This window comes from Epinephelus lanceolatus, chromosome 12, assembly GCF_041903045.1.
Source record: "Epinephelus lanceolatus isolate andai-2023 chromosome 12, ASM4190304v1, whole genome shotgun sequence".
NCBI classification, from domain to species: domain Eukaryota; kingdom Metazoa; phylum Chordata; class Actinopteri; order Perciformes; family Serranidae; genus Epinephelus; species Epinephelus lanceolatus.
The window spans coordinates 35,134,639-35,156,016 of NC_135745.1; the positions used below are offsets into that span (position 1 = coordinate 35,134,639).

The following is a 21,378-nucleotide window of genomic DNA, read 5'->3' on the forward strand; positions in this document are numbered from 1 at the left end:
GAAGCGAGGGACGCAGTTAGAGGACGCCTACCTGTTGTTCCACCTCCCCATTGGCGCTCACTGGGTGCGTTGGTTTCAGAGCCAGGAAAAGCCCGGAGGAGGAGTTAACGCGTGTCTCCCAGCAATTGAACAAGACAAGCCTCACTGCGGTGGACAGAGGGAGACAAATCAACTGCGTCTACATTTTCATTCACAAATCTGGTCAGATTATTCCGGCATAATGCTCTCAATGTACCTGGTTTTCCTGTCAAATATATCTTCATCAATTCAGATTAATCTAAAATGCGTCAAAAGGACCTTTGTTTCTTGTCATATGTATTTTTTATTTACCTTGATTAATTGGTTGGTGTCCACCCCTCCCGTGCGTAAAACTAACAGGACTTTGAGTCAGGTTTCAAACATTTCACTCTTACGCAATGTGAGTGAGCAGGTAAGTGATGGGGTTTCCCAGTTAAGGTGTGCAGGTGTATCCCTGTACAGATGATCTCCACGCTGGGTTTATGTAAGTGTTCCATGCTGCCAAAAGTATTGCACCTTTAATCCCACGCAGAGCAGATAAATATAGGCGCGCTCACAGCACTGGGGCAAAGTTAATGGGATATAAACTACAAAAATAATATAATAAAGCTCCCTGAAGGAAAAAAATAGGGCGTGTTGTACTGGGGTCAAGAAACTAGGTGTTGGTGAGAGTAAGAAATTAACTGGGAGCTCCATAGATATTTTTTGTGAGATTTTTCAATGTTAAACTCAATTATTGGCATTAAAAAAGTAAGAATTATTGATGTTTTGAAAGATGGTGGCGTCAAAATATTTTGGCATGTGCTATCACAAAAGAAAAAAAGGAAGGTCAGCCAGAGGAGAGGCTGTTATAAACATTGTACCTGTTTATGGACTCATTCCAGGTAACACATCAGATGCTTATCAGTTAATTTCCCTCTACTGTACCTGTGTGTGTGTGTGTGTAGGTCGTAGGTTTTGTTTCAATAGGTACATATGACATAGGGGGTTTGGGGATCCTCCACCTTCAGGAAATTTTGTGTATGGAACACTTAATTTTCTGCATTCTGATGCACCAATTTCTGTCTTTTCTGCTTTTTTTTTTGTAAAAATGTCTTCAATTTTCCTCTGCTACCTTCATCTTTTTATTGACAGGGGCAAATGCACATGTTCGGAATCTACATCTGTGTGTGTCCTCGTGTCTATGAGTGAGTACAGCCTTATTCTGATATGAGTGTGTATACCAAACTAATTACAGTCCTTATGACTGTTTACTGGAGGAAATTATTTTACTGTAAAGACATTGACCTACTTATTATCACCTGCTGGGTCTGCTACACCTATTATTAAGCTAAATGAGAAGTTTTTCTAGTTAACAGTTTGACCACTTAGCGGCGCTGTTAGCCACTTTACTGCTGGGGTCAACATACTTGTTTCCTTTGGCCTAAAGGGTTCATTTAAAAAATGTAAAGAATGCAGTATCAATTTTTCTTAGCTGATGAAATCATTTCTTCCTGATTAATCTGTGCCCTCTGACCGAGTCAGCTTCCTATCAATGTACGAGTACAACATATAACATTTACAAGCAGTGATAAGTAGTCAGACTTTAAACTGTAGTGTGATCCTCAGGATTACAACTTTATGATTCACACAGATCATGAAAAACAGAGAAACCCATTCAGCTAAAGAGTGAAACATTTTCTTTTTCATGAACATGCAACATGGCTGGTTACTTTGCTGGCAGCAGTGTCTCCTCAAGTTTGTCTGGATTAGCAATGCTCTGCATGGATCCTCAGTAATTCAAAATCACACCAATGATCTGACAACAGGTTACATTCAGCCTCAGGTCAGTTAATGACTCAGCATTGTGTGAAAATGCAGGACTGGTTTTGATATTAATGACTTCTTGTGGCACTATGCTTTCTTTAATAAGCACTAAAGCCATACAAAGTTGAATTATCATTATAATTATTCGTAGTAGTAGTATCAATTTGCTTACTTGTCCAAACTCATGTGAATTATTGACTTATATGGGAAATAATGACACATTATTATAAAATCCCTGAAGTTAAACCTGCTATCTCTGCTCTTTGGATGATCCATCAATTAGAGGAATACTTCACCCACAAAATAACTATTTGTGTATCAGTTACTCGCCACATGTGCCAGTGAATTAGTGAAGAAAACTTTTGTTTTTCTCACATGCCACAAAGAATGTATAAATGGCAAACATTCTTGATTAATTTGAGTGAAAGGAGGCCATGTCTAACATCAGCAAAACTATATCAAAACATGTGTCCAGACTCTCACCTACACAAGTGTGTGTTTTAGCTCTGTTCATGCCAGTGTTAAATGCATGCGCTTCCCTAGACATACTACTTGTCCATGTGTGAAACTGTTCATGCAGAAGTGTTTTAAATAGCAAGGTTTTAGCAAAAATGCATGTGTTTAGGAAGCACTGGATAAATGAGACTTGGATTATACTGCACAAGTTGTGTGAGAGTTTTCTTCATGAATTCAAGGTGACACGAGTGAGTAATTGATGTACAAATGACCTTTTTGTGGGCCTAAACCTGTTGATATTTCTTCTTAAATGCCCTACCAGTTATAATTATGGCCAAGTGCTTGGTAAAGTCCAGATTAAATGAATGAATAGAAATTTCAAGTGTCAAATCCTTGAGCAAAGTGAAAGAACAAAATATTAAAACTATTAAAACAGTCTTGTTACCATGAGAAAAACAGTGCCCTGATATGTTGGTGTTTCACTGATTAGTATGTTAATGGACGAGTTTCTAAGTGATCCAGATAAAAGGAAAGTGTGTCTGTAAAAGAAAACCTCGCCCCCTTGGGTCAGTATTCACATTCATATGTTTGAATGAGAAAACCTGAACTTTCAAACATAAACCCAGCTGACTCTGCTTGCAGGTTGTAAGAAAGGCTTTAGTTGTGGAGTAATAGTAATTGGTTGACATGTCCTTTGGTCACATAGGTTGGTAGCACTGCAATCAATGAATGAAACACGTCCAGGGTTGCGAATGATAGTACTATATTATGAAACACAATACTTGTCAACTCTACATGGAATGTGGTTTTGTCTCATTACAAAAACATCACAACTCAGTTCAACTCAGAAGGCTCAGATTCCAAAAATGTCAGTGTCACAGAAATGTGAATTTATGAGCTTTGGTGACCCTGTGACTCATGTGTTTGGCACCCTGACATCAAATATTCATATCTTTCTCTTGCCTGTGGATCTGTTTAGTAATCCTGATTGTTTTGGTGTGAGTTGCAGAGTGTTGGAGATATCTGCCGTAGAGATGTCTGCCTTCTCTCCAATATATGGAACTAGATGGCACTCTGCTTCTGGTGCTCAAAGTGCTAAAAAACATCATTTGAAAAACTCAGCAGCAATGTCTCTTTCCAGAAATCTTTATCCTAAACCTAACCACTTGCTTTTGTTGCCTAAACCTAACCACGTTCGTCTGTTGTTGAAGGAATAAAACGTTAATTCCCAGTGTTGTACCGAAGTAATGAGTTTATTTTGAAAGAGACTGTATGTAAACAGTAAATTTCCTGTGAAAACAGAAGGTAATTTTAAAAGAAAACAATGCATGTAACAGGCAGAACTTGACACGCCGACCCAGAGCATCAACAACTGACACACCCAGGGTATCTTGCATGACGTATGTGGTCATGGAAAGTCCATGACCAAACGTCAATCTAGATTAATAAAAAGCACTACAGGCAAGAGAAGAAATAAGCTTTTTTAACTTTAGGTCAAACTGTCCCTTTAACTGCTTTTTCATTAACAACCACATTGCGTGTCCACATCCACTGAATCCATCTATTCATCTTCAGCAGCCAGGCTCTTCCTCTCATTTCCGAAGGCATCCATCTTGTCTAATTGTTCACAAGTGGCTAATTGAGGACGACCCAGTCTGTCTCGAGGCCACTGTCTATCCCCTGTTAATGCTGTTGGGCAGAGAACTATGGTCCATGGACAATGTTATGTTGTTATGTTGTTTGTTAGATTCTATGTGATAAATTCTTTGGGGCAAAACCTCAACTTAAGCCAATGGGAGACAGTCACAAGGCTAAGAGGAACAGGGAGTGTGTTGTGGTGTGTAGTAATATGACAGCTATGAAAAAAAAGCTGACAGAGCAGTTAGAAACAATGACGCAGTCTCTCACATTCAATTTGGGCCAAAAACATGTCAGTGTGCAAAACGCTGACACATTAGATTCATACTTTGTTCTTTTCTACATTTTTTAGTGGATAAACAGCTGTAGTGTTTATTTAAATTGAATATATTAAAGGTTTATCATTGCACCAACCATATACGGACAGGCTAAGTGTTACAATCCAGAGATCCTCGGCTGCTGGGAGCTTTGCGAGAACTTCTCCAGTGCAGCCTCTCCTTTGTCCTTTGCAGAAACACTTCTTGTGCAGACAGCAGCATCCCCCTCTTTAGAGATCAATGAGTGAAACTACACTGTTTAATATGTTAACGAGCTCAGTTTCTCTTCCATTTAAGATTTTGGTGACCTGAAGCAAGTGAGACTGAGAGCCACACCTTCAAGTGGCCATTCAGTTAGGATCAGTAGTCGATGGACTGGCCTTCTCTGAAAAACATACCACCAAGAAATCATGCACAGTCAGTGCAAAAAGAACAGTATATCATTCACATCAGTATATATGTGTTACATTAATACACATCAACAGAGTGTACAGAATTCAGCTGCCAGGGTTTTAACCAGAACTGAGAGAAGTGATCACATCACTCCAGTTTCAGCCTCTTCACATCGGCTCCCACTATGTTTTAGAACAGATTTTAACATTTCACTGAGCACTTTTAAGGCTCTCCATGGTCTCTCTCACTGCTATTTCGCTGACCTCTTAGAGACATATACGCCAGGACGTACTTTGAGGTCCTCGGGCAGCAGAGGTCTTTTGTCTGTTCCAGAGGCTCAGCTGAAAACTAAAGGGGACACAGTGTGTGCTGTCAGGGCCCCGAGGCTCTGAAACAGCCTGCCCAAGGAAATCAGGGCAGCCGAGTCAGTGATCTCTTTTAAATCCCTTCATTTAAACATACTTTTATCAGAGAGCCTTTCCTGTTTTTACTTTAATTTTAAGTTAATTTAGAGTGTTTTTTTATGTCCTCAGTTTCTGCATACTAAAGTGCCTTTATCAGTTCTTCTAATAGTTATTGTTTTCATGTCTTGTCTGTTTTAATCTTTGACATGAAAAGCACTTTATAAATGAAGATTATTAATGTTATTATTATCTTTTTGGACTAATATTTTCGTACATTGCATTTTCTTTTTATTATCAATACTATAAGCCTTTGCACATTCCCTAGAACATGGGTCTCTTTAACAGGGGGTTCTCAAACCTTAGGAGGTCCTCAGAGATACTGTGGGGAGCAACAAATTATTGTGTGATGTTGTTTGATCATTTTTTGAAAGTTTTTTCCCCAAAATTTAAATACGTCTGAATACACACATTAACATGAATCCAATATATTTTAGGAAACAACCCAACCCATTTAATTTCTAGTACACAACAATGACGATAGGCTAGACCTCCCACAACTGACAGTGAAAGCAGTATTGAGCCTTTGCCTTTTGCAACATTTTACGAAAGTGGATTTTCCTCTCTTACGTACCTGAAAAGCAAATACAAGTTAAGAATGCAGCCTGAGGCTGATGTGAACCTTTACTTGCCCTTGTATAGATAAGCTGTCACTCACCAAACATCTAATGAAGGTAACCAGCCACAGATGATGTTGAACTTTATTATTCACTGTGCTTTCCACATGTGTGCGTTTAACATTAAAACATAATGTATAGATGCATGAATCTGTCAGAAAGTAGTATTATGCACCATAGAAGGGTATATACTTTATTATTAGGGGTGGGAAAAAAATCGGTACAGCATAGTATCGTGATATTTTTGTGTGGTAATATCGCATCATCACACAGTGCCAAGTATGGACTTTTTTACTGCATATATTTTAAAAATTATATGTACAAATTAAACTTTAGGTAGCCTATTTGAATAACATATTTAATTGATTTTTCAGTCCATTAGATAAATTTTGCTGCAAAAAAAAATGGGTGAGGTGAGATGAACAGACTGAAACTGTATCTTATTCAATAAAACAGATGTTGACAAAGTTTTCCATGGGTGACATAATTCACAGTTGAAAAACGTAATATAAATTGCAATATATTTCATCACAACACTCAGCATATCACAACATATTTAAAATCTCAATAATACTGTATTGTGATTTAAGTATCGTGATAATATCCTACCATGGATGGTCCGGCTATTCCCACCTGCAACATAAACATGGCACTTTAGGCCACTGTACACATTATTTCAGTCCCAGTTTAATAAATTAAACTTATTCCTACAATGTATGTGGTAGGGGAAATTCGCTCCGTCTGTTTTTCAGCTAAGGGGTTGTTGGTCTGTAAAACGCTGAAAGGTTTTTCATTTTAAAGAGTTTAATTTACATATTTTCAAATATTTATTATTATTATTATTATTATTATTATTATTATCATACAATTTAAATTCCTATATTTCAAATATTTTTAAATAGTATTTTTTTTATATTTTTATTATAATTTTAAAAAATTTAAAAATTCTGTATTTATGTTTCTTGTCTGTGCACCAAAACACCAAAGCAGATTCCTTGTATGTGAAAACTTCCTTAACAATAAACCTGATTCTGATACAAATGCAGCTGCTGTTATTTTCTTTGCCCAATAATTTACTCAGTGACAAACTGTCTAATGCAGGTTTTAACGATAAATATTCAGCCTACCATGGTTAAACCACATCAACAGGTAAGGTTTGCATTTCAGATTTTATTTTGATTTAATCGCACCTTCATTGATTTTATGTCTGTAGCTTTCATACCTGCACTTCACTGAAAAGCCACCATGTGCCAAACTGTCACACAGTATATAAACAGGCAGTGATTCAATTCAATTCAATTCAATTCAATTTTATTTATAAAGCCCAATATCACAAATCACAATTTGCCTCACAGGGCTTTACAGCATACGACATCCCTCAGTGATGAGTCCTCCCTCCCTCCCTCTCCGTCTTTCTCTCATGCACAGATTCTTCTCATTCCTGTCAGCCTTTCGGTCTAACGTACGAGTTGGGGAGTACATTTTTAAACTTCACCCAAGCCTCACACCCAACGTCCCCGGTGCTCGGGGAACAGGTAAAACCAGAGGCGCAGGAGATCTCGTCATAGCAGCAGGGGTTGGACAGGAACCCAGCCTCTGTGCCACAACACAGGGAGGGATGGGCAGCTCAAAAAGTGATGTTAGGTTCTTGAATGTCTGATATGTGATTTCACCTTTAACCTAAATCATGTTTGAGGGACATTTTTGAAGTGAAATGAGCAAATCTTTTTGGATCAGCACGAGGAGCATCTTTACTTTAAAACCAGCCAGATGTTTTTACATTTTTTTATCCTGTAACTTTTTGTGAAACACTTTTGTCATCTTGAAAATAAAGTATGTTTTTTTTAATCCTCGTGCTTATTAAGGGGATTTCATTGCCACAGCAGCTTTGCCATTCACCTATGGGCTGGGTTTCTTTAATCAGGCCTGCAACTCCATGACCCCATCCCCTGATGAGACAGTCCAATCACAAACAGGCTAAGTGAGGACAGGAAGGTGGAGCTAAGCACTGAAACAGGGTGTGGTCCTGAAACCAGCAAGCTCTGTAGTAGTGCCCCGGGGTTTAAATTGAGTTGAATGATCCCGGTGCTATAGTTATAACAGCTGGCCTCTCACTTTTACTCATCTCTCTCTCTCTGTCTTACTTCTTTCCCCATTTTCTTACCTGTGAAACTTTCCACTCTCTTGTTGAACTCTAAGTAAAGAATCACAGACATCTGAGGACTGCTGGAGGCTACCACCCACAGAATAGCTCTGCATGTTTCTGGTTTATCCTGATCACCTTTCACTGCTGCTGCTGATCTGTTGGATCCTCTGGATTGAGAGCTGCCTGCCCCGGCTGTGCAGCGCACACAGGAGTGAGTGCTGAGGACCTGAGCTCAGCAGGTGAGTCATTTAACACAACAGCATGTTTTTTTAGCCGTTCCAAGGATCTGAGATTTGTGTCTGTGCTGCTCCTGTAGAAGAAATGTTCAGTGTGTTTTTAATGAAAGGATTTGTTTCTTTTTAATTCATCAAGGTTAGACTGGTGTCTTCTGCCAGATACACCCTCCATTTTATAGTTCAGTGAGGTTTACTTGGCTTAAGAACAACAAAACACTAATTCAGCTGTTGAAGTAGAGCATGTTATATAGTTTTACTCCCTGGGAATCCCGATCAGCTCGTATCTTGGTAGCTTAGTAGTTTGGCTAAGCCGGCTGTGAGGGCCAAGTTCTTTGCCTCACCTGTTTGACTTGCTCTGTTAGTCAGCAGGAGAGTATTTCATTGTTTCTAGACTGACAGCAGAACCCAGATGTTTCACAATCCTTAATGATACAGATGTCTTTTTAAAATACTGAATCACTGTTTTCTTTTTGAATGAAGCAAACCTGTGGGGATTTTTGCTCATATACCACACTTTGGATCAGGCAGTGAAAGGAGCTCCTAGTTCAGATTTCTGTGTGTATTTTGTTTGACATGATGTACACAAGGGCACTCAGGGGTGTTTGATAAGCCTGTGCAGCTGGCTCCTGTTTGTTCAGTCAGTGGGGAAGCAGGTGGACATGTCGCTTTGTTGCTCACCTGCCCACTCGTCCTCCCTTTCAGCTCATCTACTGGTTTCTGACTCGTTGTCTTTTCTTGTTTGTTTTTTTCAGTGTATAAATAGGACAAGAAACAAGCAATCACCATGCTGCGAGAAGCCGTGTCAAAAATTGTAGAGCTCCACAGTTATGTTTTATTGAGGACTGGTAAGTGTCTGTTACAGCTTCACATTTCTGCTTTGTTAGAATATGAATGAATGACTGACTGGTGAGCTAATGGCATGATAGAAAAATACTGTGTGAAAAAGTCTGAGGCATTTTGCTTTGGTCTCCACTAAAATACCCCATGAATCTGCCAGATATCTGTGTGTCTGTATGTGTGTGTCCATTACTGACACGCCAAGACACTGAGAAGGTGTGTTTTTGTTCTCCCAAGATGCCCGAGTCAAAGACTACCCACTGATGCAGCACCCTGTACAGATGACCAGCATCCTGTTGGGCTACATCTTTCTCTCAGTGTATGTTGGACCTCGCATCATGGCGAACCGCAAGCCCTTCCATCTCAACACAGCCATGATTGTGTACAACGCTAGCATGGTTTTACTGAACGCCTACATAGTGTATGAGGTAAGAAGAAAAAGACTGAGAAACTGAATTATTTGCTGGATAAAATCCCCATTTCCTTCAACAGCTAGAGTACTTGTAAAATATTAACAAGAGCTGCTGATGTGTTTTTGACACCTAGTTCATGATGTCTGGATGGGGCACCACCTACACGTGGAGGTGTGACCTCATCGACACGTCAACCAGCCCACAGGCTCTCCGGGTAAGTATGTATGATGTCCTGAAAAACTGTAAACTGAGAAATACAGATTAGTTTCTGTCTGTGATATTTGACATTACACCACTTTCTTCTTGTCCTCCCACCAGATGATTCGAGTGTCTTGGATGTTTTATTTTTCAAAATACATCGAACTCCTTGACACAGTAAGGGCCTTTTCAACTCTCCAAACATTCCTTTTGCTGTCTCTGGTGACTCTTTAATTGTCTGACTTTTTTGCGGCATATCTTTGTGCATATTAACTTAAGCTTGTTCTGCTTTTTATTTAAGCTATTCTTTGTGCTGAGGAAGAAACAAAGCCAGATCACCTTTCTCCATGTATTCCATCACTCCTTCATGCCTTGGTCGTGGTGGTGGGGCATCACTCTGACTCCTGGTGAGGTTTACAGAGCATATTATCAATGCAAAACTCTCAAACTCAAATTACAGCCATTGTACTACTTTGCATCCGTGGAAATGAAAGTACAGAAATTGGGGAGATCGCTGTACAGTAGCATAAAAATGTCTAATTAAACACATAATTTCCTGTGTTGTTTTTCCCCTTTCAAGTTGGAGGAATGGGCTCCTTCCATGCCATGGTGAACGCAACCGTCCACGTCATCATGTACTTTTACTATCTTCTCTCTGCTGCGGGACCTCGCTTCCAGAAATACCTGTGGTGGAAGAAGTACATGACTGCCATTCAGCTTGTATGTCCCTTTTTTTAAAATTATTTATTCATACACACAGAAAAAAATTTCCTCAGCAGTTCTTTGAAGTGGGATGAGGTGCTATATAGTACACAAGGAGCCTTTTGAGTCATTGTATTGTTCTTTAGAGGTTCTCTACTGGTTCTTCAACTTAGTTTAGTTTAGTTTAGTTTAGTTTAGTTTAGTTTGGTTTAGTGTTATTTCCTGGGGAAAGAGTGTATTTTTAGAAGATGACATGTTAAATCAGTGGCTCTCAACCTTTTTACATGTTCACGGAAATATTCTAGGCTTGAAAAGGTAACATATTAGGTTTCTCAGCAAGAATTTAGTACCATTTAGGAGCATATTTACTCATCAGTGGTATCTGGCAAGGGTTAGACCGTATCAAGGGCCCCAAGGCTAAAAAAAATTAAACTCAATAAAGTGCTATATGGCACCTCTAAAAGCCCAGACACACCAAACCAGCATTAAAAAACTACTGGCGACAAGGCGGACTGTTGCGTTGCCTCACACCACCTGTGTCTCGGCCAGAAAGTTGCACTTGAACACAGCACGAAGATTACAGCCAACGACCAACTAGCATGTTCGCTATCTCTCCATACCAGCAGGCGACAGGGAACGACAGGATGGATTCAAGATGCTCGTTAGCCAGTTAGCACATACACAACAAAACCCAATGTTAAAAATTATATTCACCATGTACGAGTGAACAATAACACAAACAATAATGTTACCTAATATAACAATATGTTTTGATCTCATGTTGACTTAAGCTGTTGGTTTGGGTTCCTCACTCCCGTTTCTTATCTTGTGCACTGAGCTGAACTGCTGAACAGTGTGAATTCAGTCACCAAATGGCTCTGCCGTCCCCAAATTAACGTGACTAGACCATACCCATTGGTAGCTTTGTCCCCTTCTACCTATGCCAATCCTCAATGCCTATGTGCAGTTTCACATAGATTGACCACGTCAGTGAGTAGAAAAACATGGGACCGATAGAATGACACACTGACAGTTTCCGTGATTATGTACAGCACACCATACCATGACTTAGTCATACCAAAAATTAGAAAAAAAAAAACAACAAACATTGGTCCACAGGGGGAGCCACAGTGATCAGTCGCATTTTAGCCATTTTGAAGCATTTTTCTGTTGTTATAGCGCCACCCAGTTGCCAATTAGAGTTAAATTTCTCCAGTCACCTTGAGGCATCCTGTTCTACATATCTACCAAGTTTAGTAAAAATCGATATGGCGGTTAGGCCTAGATAAGAAAGTAGCTCTCTAGCGCCCCCTCTTTGTTTGAAGGGGTCAATAATGGAGGGGTCCACTCAGATTATGTGTGGACATATGCCTACAAAGTTGCGTGGTGATGGGTGAAACCCTTGAGATGGTATACACCTTTATGTGATGAGCCACGCCCTCCGCAATATTCATTGCCTTATAGAAGCTCAGTTTTAGTAAGTTTTCCAACTTTTGCCAAGAGGGAACTTTAGATATTGGTCCCTAGATTATGTTCACCCGGTTTCATGCAGATCGGTCAAACTTCCTAGGAAGAGATCCATTTTAAGTGTTTTTCAAAAATTTCAAAATGGCGGAAAATCTGTATAAGAAGTTATGGGTTCTTGAGGGAAATTTGTTCCTCATGAGGAGAGGCATCTCTGTGCAAAGTTTCATGTCTCTACGACATACGGGGCATGAGATATGCCCATTCAAAGTTTGCAATTTCAATCGGTTGCTATAGCGCCCCCCTTTGGCCAATTGATGTAATATTGCTTCACTCACATCCTCCCATGACCCTCTACCACTGTGCCAAATTTCACATGGATTGACCAAGTCAGTGAGGAGAAAAACGTGGAACAGACACACAGACGCACCCACAGACAGAGTTTTGGTCATTATATAGTAAGATATAGTCAGATGAATTGGCCAAAAAAGGGCCAACAAGGCCAACTAGTGCCAACAATGCAGGACACGTCGCAAAAGCAGCCCAACATTGACTGATGGCTGACCTTCCGCTTGATGCGCCAGGGCCCTAATGGTAAACCTTTAAAAGACCGGTGCCATTTAGCACCATAACAGGTTTTCCCTTGTGCTTCAATGCTTAAATAAACTGCTTTTGGGAACTGTTCAGCACCATTTTTGTTTAGAGTGTAATGACCTGACAAGCATATGTATTATTTTACAATGGATCTGGGTTACAACAGCAATCTGTCCTTTCTCTGTTGATTCACAGACGCAGTTTGTTCTGGTCTCCGTTCACATCAGCCAGTACTACTTCATGGAAAAGTGTGACTACCAGGTTCCCCTGTGGATCCACTTGATTTGGCTGCATGGCTTCACCTTCTTCTGCCTCTTCTCCAACTTTTGGATACAGGCCTACATAAAGGGAAAGCGTCTTCCTGCCGTACAGAAAAAGCCAACACAGAACGGCTCGACCAGTGAAGCAGTCACTGTGGTGGCCAATGGGAAACACGTGGGGAATGGGAATGCACACCACTACACCAATGGCAAAATTGTCCTGGGCAAAGTAAAGGAAATCTGAGTTTGTGACTGTGGAAATAAGAAGGAGGTGTACAAGGAGGTACCTAGAGCTGCCTTGTAATAATAATTCATATCTAGTAACGTATTGGAACAGCACAGATTTCAATATGTGATATACTTTCTACATAAATCTAGTCTTTCTTACGCTCACTTGTTGGGATGTGTGTTTTGGTCGTGATCACTATTTGCCATAGTGTGTTTGCTAGTTGAAAGCTATTAACTGTGATGAACACTGTAGGAAGATTGGTGCTCATTTTGTCACTCATAGTATTCTTTGACTCAGGCTTGGCCCACACACGCTTGACCTACACTACTGTTCGGTTGCTTGGGAGTTATCGCACAATTTCCACTGAAGACCAGCACATATAAATAACTGCCACAAAGTTTATACCAAAACAGAGCTTTCACTGTAAATGTCAAATATTTAGGTTTTTTTCTGTTTTTTTATTTATCTTTTGAAATAAAATTGTTTTTTAGATAAAGGTCTTTGTCATTTGAAAAGCAGTTAAGGTGTGCACTTTGTAAGAGACATGCCACACCTCAGTTTTTCAATTTTAAGAATTGTGGAAACGAAATGTTATACTGTATATTACAGTAGTGATGCATTTTGCATTTTTGCATAATTAGGTAGTGACATACACTGTAATAATAATAATAATAATAATCCATTCTGAGTTTTGCATCAGTCTATGGTCTTTTCTCTCAGCACACCGTGCACAAAGTTAATACCAAGTACTTTCCATTACATTAGATTTTTTTTTAAAACAAGTGCGCTGTTTGTGAATATCACCACAGAATGTATATATTGATGGATAAACCTACCAGTGTTTTTACTGTTGCTGTTCATGACACATGTGCACTGACGACAGTTGAAGTATGATCTATTTTTGAAGCACTGCTTGCCTTTTAAAAATTGGATCGGATATTTGCCACAAAAAAAATACGTATGAATGGATGCTTTGGTGTATCCAGGAGGTGTTTATATGTTACGATTAACCCTCACATTGTTCAGTGGATTACCTCTTTACTTCTTGAGCAGAAATAAACACTCGATAAATGTTTTGTAATTTTTCTGTGTTTTTAAATCTTTCAATAAGGAAGGAGATTATTTGACTGATATAATTTTCTGCACCGGGTGCGTCCAAAGATTCTAGTAGAGGCTACATTATTATAGACTCAGTTATTACCAGTGTATCTTAGATAAATTTTCAGCATAAAAAATAAATTATGTTTGTTTCATTAATGTATTTTAGTCAGTTGACAACTTATTTTAAGAAGCTGGCCACATTTTTGAGTAGGATTTAATTAAAATAATAAGTAATAAGATAAATTAAATTTGTTCAACTTAAGTTTATTTATTAGTCAAAGCAAAACATGATACGTGTACTAATCTAATTGAGTTTGGCAGATAATAAAAGACACATGGGATTTACTCAATAACGCCAGAGCTGGAACTACTTAAAAAGATGCATGCATGTTACCTTAATTTTTTAAGTCAAACCAGTGCAGCTCTTTATGCTCATGATGCCTCCAACACACTGGTAAATAAGCTACTGTCATGTTTGTAAAGCAGATGTATTCTCACTTATGGTGACCATCTGTTACAACAAAACATTACAGCAAATTATTTTATTAATAAATGCATCCTGGGGTTTGATGGCACGCATATGAGCCGCTGAAGTGGAACATAGGAGTGAAAACCTGAATCTTAAAAAACCTACAAACTGCATTCATTACTGATTACAAATGTTCCTTAGCCTCAGGCTGAGAATAGTTTTATTCAGATAGATTCCTCTGATATCAACACACATGAATCTTGATCTCCAGCATAAATAATATAATTATGGCAGATCATCACGCACACAGAGTTAAAAGAGACATGTATCTTACAGTAAGTCTCTCAGCCAACAGGATGCTGTAAATCACTGAAAACGAGCAGCATGTGAAAGAAAACATGGTGATTGTGGATCAAAACCTAAATGTTAAGGCTGTTCTGTGAAGTGATTTACTAATTACTAGTAATAAAATATGACTATTCTAGCATCTAATAACATGAATGAAACACAATGTCACAGGCTTTCATCTGGGTTATCCATAGCTACACCAGATGAAAGCCTCCACACCACAAGAGGGTGTGTCCGATGGCTTCCCAGTATGCACGACGTCAATGAAATTATCAAGATCATCATTTTATCTGTGCTTTTGTGTTCTGCAATGCTTCAAATGATGTTCACAATTCCACATTGTTGTATGATTAGTCAGTACTTGCAAAAATGAAAGCACACGCACACACCCCAGCGTAATTCTGTTCAAAATAATTACTGAACATTATATTTTAGATCATTTGCCTCTGTGTATTAAAGATGCTCCATAGTTAGCCTTTTAATCTGCTGCAGTCTCAATCTGTGAAATACACAGTATATGTTTATACTATAACCAAAGTGGGAATTGTCTGACAATATATTTGTGATTATTTGTTTGTGACTTACACATTACTGACAAAGTCCTCCCTGCAGGTAATGGACCTGTGACTAACTTGCTATGTTCATCAGATAGCCATCTTGTTTCTGTCTTTAAAATTGAAACTGAGGAAGAAGTGAAACTTAACGTTTTATTTATGTATGTCAAAACCTTAAACTGAAGTTAAAATACATCCACAGCAAACCTCAGATACTAAGACCTCGACATGATTTTAGACTTATACAATACACAGCAACCAGGTTATGACACGGGTGAATTTTAAAATCAGTTTCTGAGGGCACTGCGCTTAAGTTTAAACCTAAAACCACAAGATTTGCTTGTGGATAAATTTACATTTTCTATTTGTCTATTGGTTTAGCAAGTGTCAAGACCAAAGACTGATGACAACTGACGACTCAAGACAATTCAGGTGTCAAGATGAATGTAAAATGGCTTTCACCACAGTTTGAGTTGATCTCATCAAATAAAGCCTGCAGTTTGAAAAAATGTCAGTACTAATATGCCCATTAACTGACAGAAGCACATAAGGTAATCAAACCCTTTATTATAACCCAATCCACTGTATACAATGCATCATCATTATAAAATAAAGCTAAGTGAAGGTCAGAAATATACAAACACTCAACACTGGTAGAGCTGTATAAACAATAAAGACCAACAACCTATTTCACCATCAGTATGAACAGTAAATTGCCAGTTACAGCTAAAACAACTGGTAGAAATCTTTATTGTGGATTAAATAAAACATTTGCACATATCTCATTCAACACAGACCCAAAAAAAAAAAAAAATCCCTCTAGAGTCAAGACAAGGAAATCATCTGATTGACTGATGAATGACGCTGCTCGTTGATTTGACCAGCCTCTCTTTGGCCTTCTTCTTAATGGGATCTATTTCAAAGCTCTTCCACAGACGGATCGTCTCATCTCCAGCGACAGTCACAACAGTAGAGCAGTCTGGGCTCAGACTCAAACTGAGAACTCTGTCCTCGTGGCCTAAAATAAAAAAATAAAAGAGTAATGTTAAGACCAGCAAGAAGCTTGATGAACAGCAGTCTCCAGCAGGGTAGGAAATTAGCAAGTGGCTTCTAGATTTGCTTCACTAACCAGCCAAAAAACAAAAAGGTAAATTATTGAGCAGCTGGTAGATTTTGGAATCCAGCAGCCACAGTGCCAGGTGGGCAAAATAGTTAATTCCCAACCCTGGTCTCCAGTCACTCGATGTTTCTTTTTAAGTTAAGCGTGTGTGAACAAGTACAGAACCAATCCAGTCAAAAAGAGATAAGAGATTCTTACCGTTGAGTTCTGCAACCTTGGTGAGAGCAGGGTACTTCCAGATTACGACATTGTTGTGGGCATATCCATGGGCAGAGACCAGCTCCTTGTAGTTGGGTGCAAACACCAGTGACGAGATCTAAAAAACAAAAGCCATGTGTAATTTGAGAAAAGGCGTAATATGAGCTTGTCCATTTTGACACAGGAATCAATATGGTGGCCAGCTGGTATCAAACATCAAATTACAGTTCAACAGTAAGGCAAAATATGTTTCTGTAAACATTTTAGGCGAGTAAAAGGCAACACAGTAACAGAATCTTGGTTCATATTTGAGCAGCACTAATTTGCTGTTTGATCTCCATATTTGCAGCCTCTGTTTTTACAATAAAAAGGAAACAGTCCGGTGCCTGCTTCCTGTTTTACAGTCTGGTCCGAGTTTTCAGAGGGGTAGGTGGCTCTCTCGATTTGCCTCTATACTCCGTGTCAGTGGTGGGGGGCATTCAAAGATGAGGAAGTACTGTCTGTACTTCAAGCAGCAGCCAATGATGTGTTTCAAACTGAGAGATCTGGGCGCTGGTAAGACTGAGGGAAGTTAACCAAAGTTAACCACGGGTAAATTAACACCAGCCACCAAAACATGCAAGTGGCTGCTAGATTTGCTTCACTTCCTAGCCAAAAAAAAAAAAAAGGTAATTGAGTTGAGTGGCTGGTAATTTTAGGATCTACTAGTCAAAGTGGCAGATGGACATAAAAACATTGATTTCCAACCCTGTCTGTTATGCTACGAAGTTGGTTAAAATCAGCCAAGTGTCTCTTTAAGAACATTATTGATTGAGAATAGCAGTGTGCAGGTACCTGGGACTGAGTGTCAAGTGAACTGATGCAGGATCCACTGTTTACATTCCAGATGCGGATGTGACGGTCACTGGTACCTCCTCCAGATGCAAGGATATTTGGCTGCCACGGACACCAGGCCAGAGCCTAGAATGACGACGACAACACATCCAAATGTGAGATTCAGGTTTTACACAGTCTGTGGTAAAGGTACTTTCCCTAGTAAAAGGTATGAAGACACTCACCTTGACAGCTCCTTGGTGTTCACTCCAGCTGTGGACCGACTGCTGGGGGCCGCTGTTCTGCACACTGGGCCATACGAAAACCAAGTTGTCATTGCCTCCGCTGGCCAGGTAACGCCCATCAGGGGACCACTTTAGTCCACACACCTCCTGTGAGTGACCAGCGAGGGTGAAGATGTGGTGGTCTGCCACCCTCACATCATGGTGGTGGATGTGTCCTGATCTTGAGCCACTAAGAGAGAGAGAGAAACACATTTAGGTCCGACAAAAACAAACCACTGGAATCGTATTTTACTTTTTGTATGAGGAATGCTGTACTGTACCTGGAGAGAATGTGGTCATTCCAGCTCAGGCTACCGACTCTAGCTGTATGGCTGGCCATGGTGCGTAGACGCTTCTGATTGTCAACATCCCACAACTAAAAAAACAAAAAAAATGTACCGTGAAATAAAAATAGTAAGCAGTTCTTTGAGTGTCCTGTGTCTTCACGAACTAAGGCGGTGTGTTCGTCAGCACACTGACCTGAACTTTGCAGTCACTGGTGCCGATAGCTAGGTAGTTCCCCTCTTTGGTCCAGGACAGTGAGCAGATGTAGTCTTCCTCACGCTCCAACTTCATGAGAAGAGTGATGTCTCCTTGAGTTGCATCCCACAGATAAACACTGTTATGAAGCGCAACAGCAAGAACATTTCGGCTGCTCCAGTCAAGCAGATCCAAATCTGGAAATTAAAGGGACCAAATGAATGCTTGCCAAGTGTACAAGGGTGCCTTTGTGCTTTAAGATCAAATATTAATGTATAAAATATTTACTGATTGTAGTGATCAATACTGTCTCAATTGATTGCTGTGAATTGTTACTGAATGAAATACAGAAAAAACAAACACTCTTAAGTGTCAAACTTACAGAAATCATTTCGAAGCTCAGGAGCATCCAAGATTCTGTCTGGAGTTGAAGGTATGTATCTTGTCTTTTTGACAGAGGCAGGAGTTGTACCCTGACTGTAGAGAACCTTTAAGTTGTTTTGATAGCCTGTTAGACAAAAAAAAAAGACATTAAAAAATCATCACTGCCTATATTTTTGAAATATTCTTGCAAAGCACTATCTTGACACGTATATATTCTTACCTTCTGGAGCATTCAGCGGCTTCCCTCCAAGGTGCAGGATCTTTGCATCTTCAATGTTGTAGCCATTTAGGGACATAGACCAGGCTTTCTGGCTTTCCTTTACACACACACACACACACACACACACACACTATATGATGAATCTGTAACTCACGGGGGGATCATAATAAGATGTATGTAAATAATAACTTACTGATGATCCTGCTGAAGTGTTGGCATCTGCAGGCTCATTCTCCTTTGAGAGCAGGAAACTTGCCACATCCATTTGTTTGCTGTTTCTGACTGGAATGAAGCGGTCGGCCCCCATCTTAGAGGGAGTCTGCTTTTTATTTTTGCCTGTGATACAGAAAAATACCCCAGTGGTTAACATCTGCAGAGATATAACTTAACTACAAAGTTTGATGTGTTAAAATGCGTGAGTGCAACATTTGGGGCACACACTACCTGGTGTTTTGCTCGGTGTTCTGGATGAGCTGAGCGACACATTGGCAGGTTTACCAGGAGACAACCCGGCGGATGTGTTGGATGAGCTGGCCTTTCTCTGCCACCTCGCCATGGGAGCGTTTGTGATGGGCATGTCCAGCTTCAAGATGCTGTGGATGTCGTTCTCAAACCCAAACTGCGCCATTTTACTCAGGTTTCACACGACCTCTATAAATCAGGGCAAAAACGTGTTCAAAAGATGTGCAAAAGTAACTGACTCATTAAAGTCTATATGAGTTGGTGTGGGACGCATGCTAACACTGGGGTCTCCGAGTTATGGTTACGGCTGGTATGAACCGGAAAACTTCATTTTATTTGAAGGAAAATGAAAACAATGAGTCGTTTCTCATCCGCTAAACCTATTTTACATCACCTCTGAATGAAACGAATGCAGTTAAACCTAGCTCACTTAACGTTAGCCAACTTAAAAGGAAACGAACACAAGTTAGCATTAGCTTAAAGAAAACGAGTACACGTTAGCATTAACTTTAATAGTATTTAACCACTTTAAAAGTTCAATGACCGTAAAATAGTGATGCCTCTAAATCTAACACAATTATCTCACCTCTTTAAAAACGTGGCATCAGCTGCAGCAACACTGTGGTCACTGTAGTCTCTCTGCAAAGTTTGAATTTCGTGACGATGACGCCACACGGTTTAAATCCCAGAATGCGCTCCTGCGATTGGCTCGTTCAAGGAGCTGCCGTTATCGCCAGGCGTTCCTATGGTAGCGTTTACTAATGCGGTAATGTGATTGGTCAAGGGAACTTCCGGACAAACCAACGCCTGAAAACCTTCCGCCGGTAAAAATTTATATCGTCATCTAGTGGTTAAAAGATGATAGGGTTATGACTTATAAATAAAATAAAATGAAATAAAATAAAATTATAGAAGTCTAAAATTTGTGTCCGCTGTCAAATGATTTTTATTTGATTATATGAAGGTTGAAAAAATTATTTACTGAACATGTAATCACAAAAAATAAATAAATGATTAAAATATATCAAGTCTGAATCACATAAGGTGTCGTAATATAAATGTGTCACAGATATTCCAGCATGACATGTCAAAAACTTTAAATTACCTTGATTCTGTCAGGAGATATCTAGTAAAAGACTCATTTTACACTGGTATACATCTTTAAATGCATATCTGCAGTACAACATGGTTGGAGTGCACACTGTAGCTTGTAGCACTGTACCATTGTATGAGACATAGAGATCCAGTCATAATTAAGTTACCCTGGTTTTATTTATACAAAAGGGCCATAATGAACATCACATTTGTGATTAATTGCCAAATTAGGAGTTGTCTGATTGGATTAAGAAAATCAAAGACTTCTCGCAGTCATCAGGAGAGCATTAAACAAATGGTTTAACCATTTGCAGCTTGATAAACATCAATCATCTGTTCAAGTCATTCTGTTAATAAAATTACTATAATGCATATTCACCCACAGACAAATACATTGATTTTTATGCCAAACATTAGCGGTAACTGGATGTAGTTGATTAAAATTAAAAGTTCTTGCCATTGTAATGCTAAAATCAGAGATGTTATCAAGTCAAATCAACCATTTGTCCCTCTGCTCTTTGATTAGCAGACAAGATCACATGATTGCATGATTAAGTGTATGCATATTAATTGGATTAAAAGGATTATATTATTGATCAATTATCCACCACAAAATATAACTAGAGTTATGTTCTGGGTATTATTTTAACCAAAACACTCAGAATATCCAACACATAGACAATAACACTCATTCTCAGTGGACTTCTACTAAACTTCTGTCAACATGTTAAATCTGGTGAGAGACTAATGTTGACATAAAAAGAAACATTCTGTCTCTGACTGAACCTTATCAAAGCAGGAGGATAATCAAAGGCAGCTGATACAGCTCTGTTGTTGAAAATAAATAAACTGTTGCTTGTATCCACTGAGAGTTTAGTTTAGTTATTTGTTTTCTTTTTTTCCCTAAAGACTTAAGAAAAATAGTTATTGAAATGAATGTCAAATGTTTAAACTTCTAAACCATCATGGAAACTCAAAAGTCTCCTATTTTTAAACGTCTGATCACAGATGAGGTGAAAATGTCTTGAGCTTTTCTGGTTGCTGTAAGCCATATGTAAGAGCCAG

At 39.2% G+C, this 21,378-nt stretch overlaps 2 protein-coding genes across 2 annotated transcripts; one reads left to right on the top strand and one right to left on the bottom strand.

The window, feature by feature from the left end:
• The first annotated feature begins 7,761 nt into the window (after nucleotides 1-7,761).
• On the top strand, nucleotides 7,762-13,866 carry elovl1a (ELOVL fatty acid elongase 1a). Its single transcript, XM_033636459.2, has 8 exons — nucleotides 7,762-8,091; nucleotides 8,841-8,933; nucleotides 9,163-9,353; nucleotides 9,472-9,552; nucleotides 9,657-9,713; nucleotides 9,838-9,943; nucleotides 10,117-10,256; nucleotides 12,492-13,866. Exons 2-8 carry the CDS (start codon nucleotides 8,873-8,875, stop codon nucleotides 12,798-12,800), a joined length of 945 nt encoding a protein of 314 aa, XP_033492350.1. The 5' UTR covers nucleotides 7,762-8,091; nucleotides 8,841-8,872; the 3' UTR covers nucleotides 12,801-13,866.
• Nucleotides 13,867-15,804: 1,938 nt separating this feature from the next.
• Nucleotides 15,805-19,927, bottom strand: cdc20 (cell division cycle 20 homolog). Its single transcript, XM_033636611.2, has 11 exons — nucleotides 19,805-19,927; nucleotides 19,201-19,407; nucleotides 18,950-19,092; nucleotides 18,757-18,853; nucleotides 18,535-18,660; nucleotides 18,153-18,349; nucleotides 17,954-18,048; nucleotides 17,634-17,862; nucleotides 17,410-17,535; nucleotides 16,576-16,693; nucleotides 15,805-16,275 (listed from the first exon to the last, which is right to left on the bottom strand). Exons 2-11 carry the CDS (start codon nucleotides 19,382-19,384, stop codon nucleotides 16,097-16,099), a joined length of 1,494 nt encoding a protein of 497 aa, XP_033492502.1. The 5' UTR covers nucleotides 19,385-19,407; nucleotides 19,805-19,927; the 3' UTR covers nucleotides 15,805-16,096.
• Nucleotides 19,928-21,378: the final 1,451 nt, after the last annotated feature.

Excerpts from the sequence above, each read along its gene's own strand:
- elovl1a (XM_033636459.2), top strand. The coding sequence starts at position 8,873 with ATGCTGCGAGAAGCCGTGTCAAAAATTGTAGAGCTCCACAGTTATGTT. Across the intron at positions 9,354-9,471 it reads ACGCCTACATAGTGTATGAG|TTCATGATGTCTGGATGGGG; the intron begins GTAAGAAGAAAA and ends TTTGACACCTAG. Across the intron at positions 9,714-9,837 it reads ACATCGAACTCCTTGACACA|CTATTCTTTGTGCTGAGGAA; the intron begins GTAAGGGCCTTT and ends TTTTTATTTAAG.
- cdc20 (XM_033636611.2), bottom strand. The coding sequence starts at position 19,384 with ATGGCGCAGTTTGGGTTTGAGAACGACATCCACAGCATCTTGAAGCTG. Across the intron at positions 18,854-18,949 it reads ACACTTCAGCAGGATCATCA|GAAAGCCAGAAAGCCTGGTC; the intron begins GTAAGTTATTAT and ends GTGTGTGTAAAG. Across the intron at positions 17,536-17,633 it reads AACACCAAGGAGCTGTCAAG|GCTCTGGCCTGGTGTCCGTG; the intron begins GTGAGTGTCTTC and ends TCGTCATTCTAG.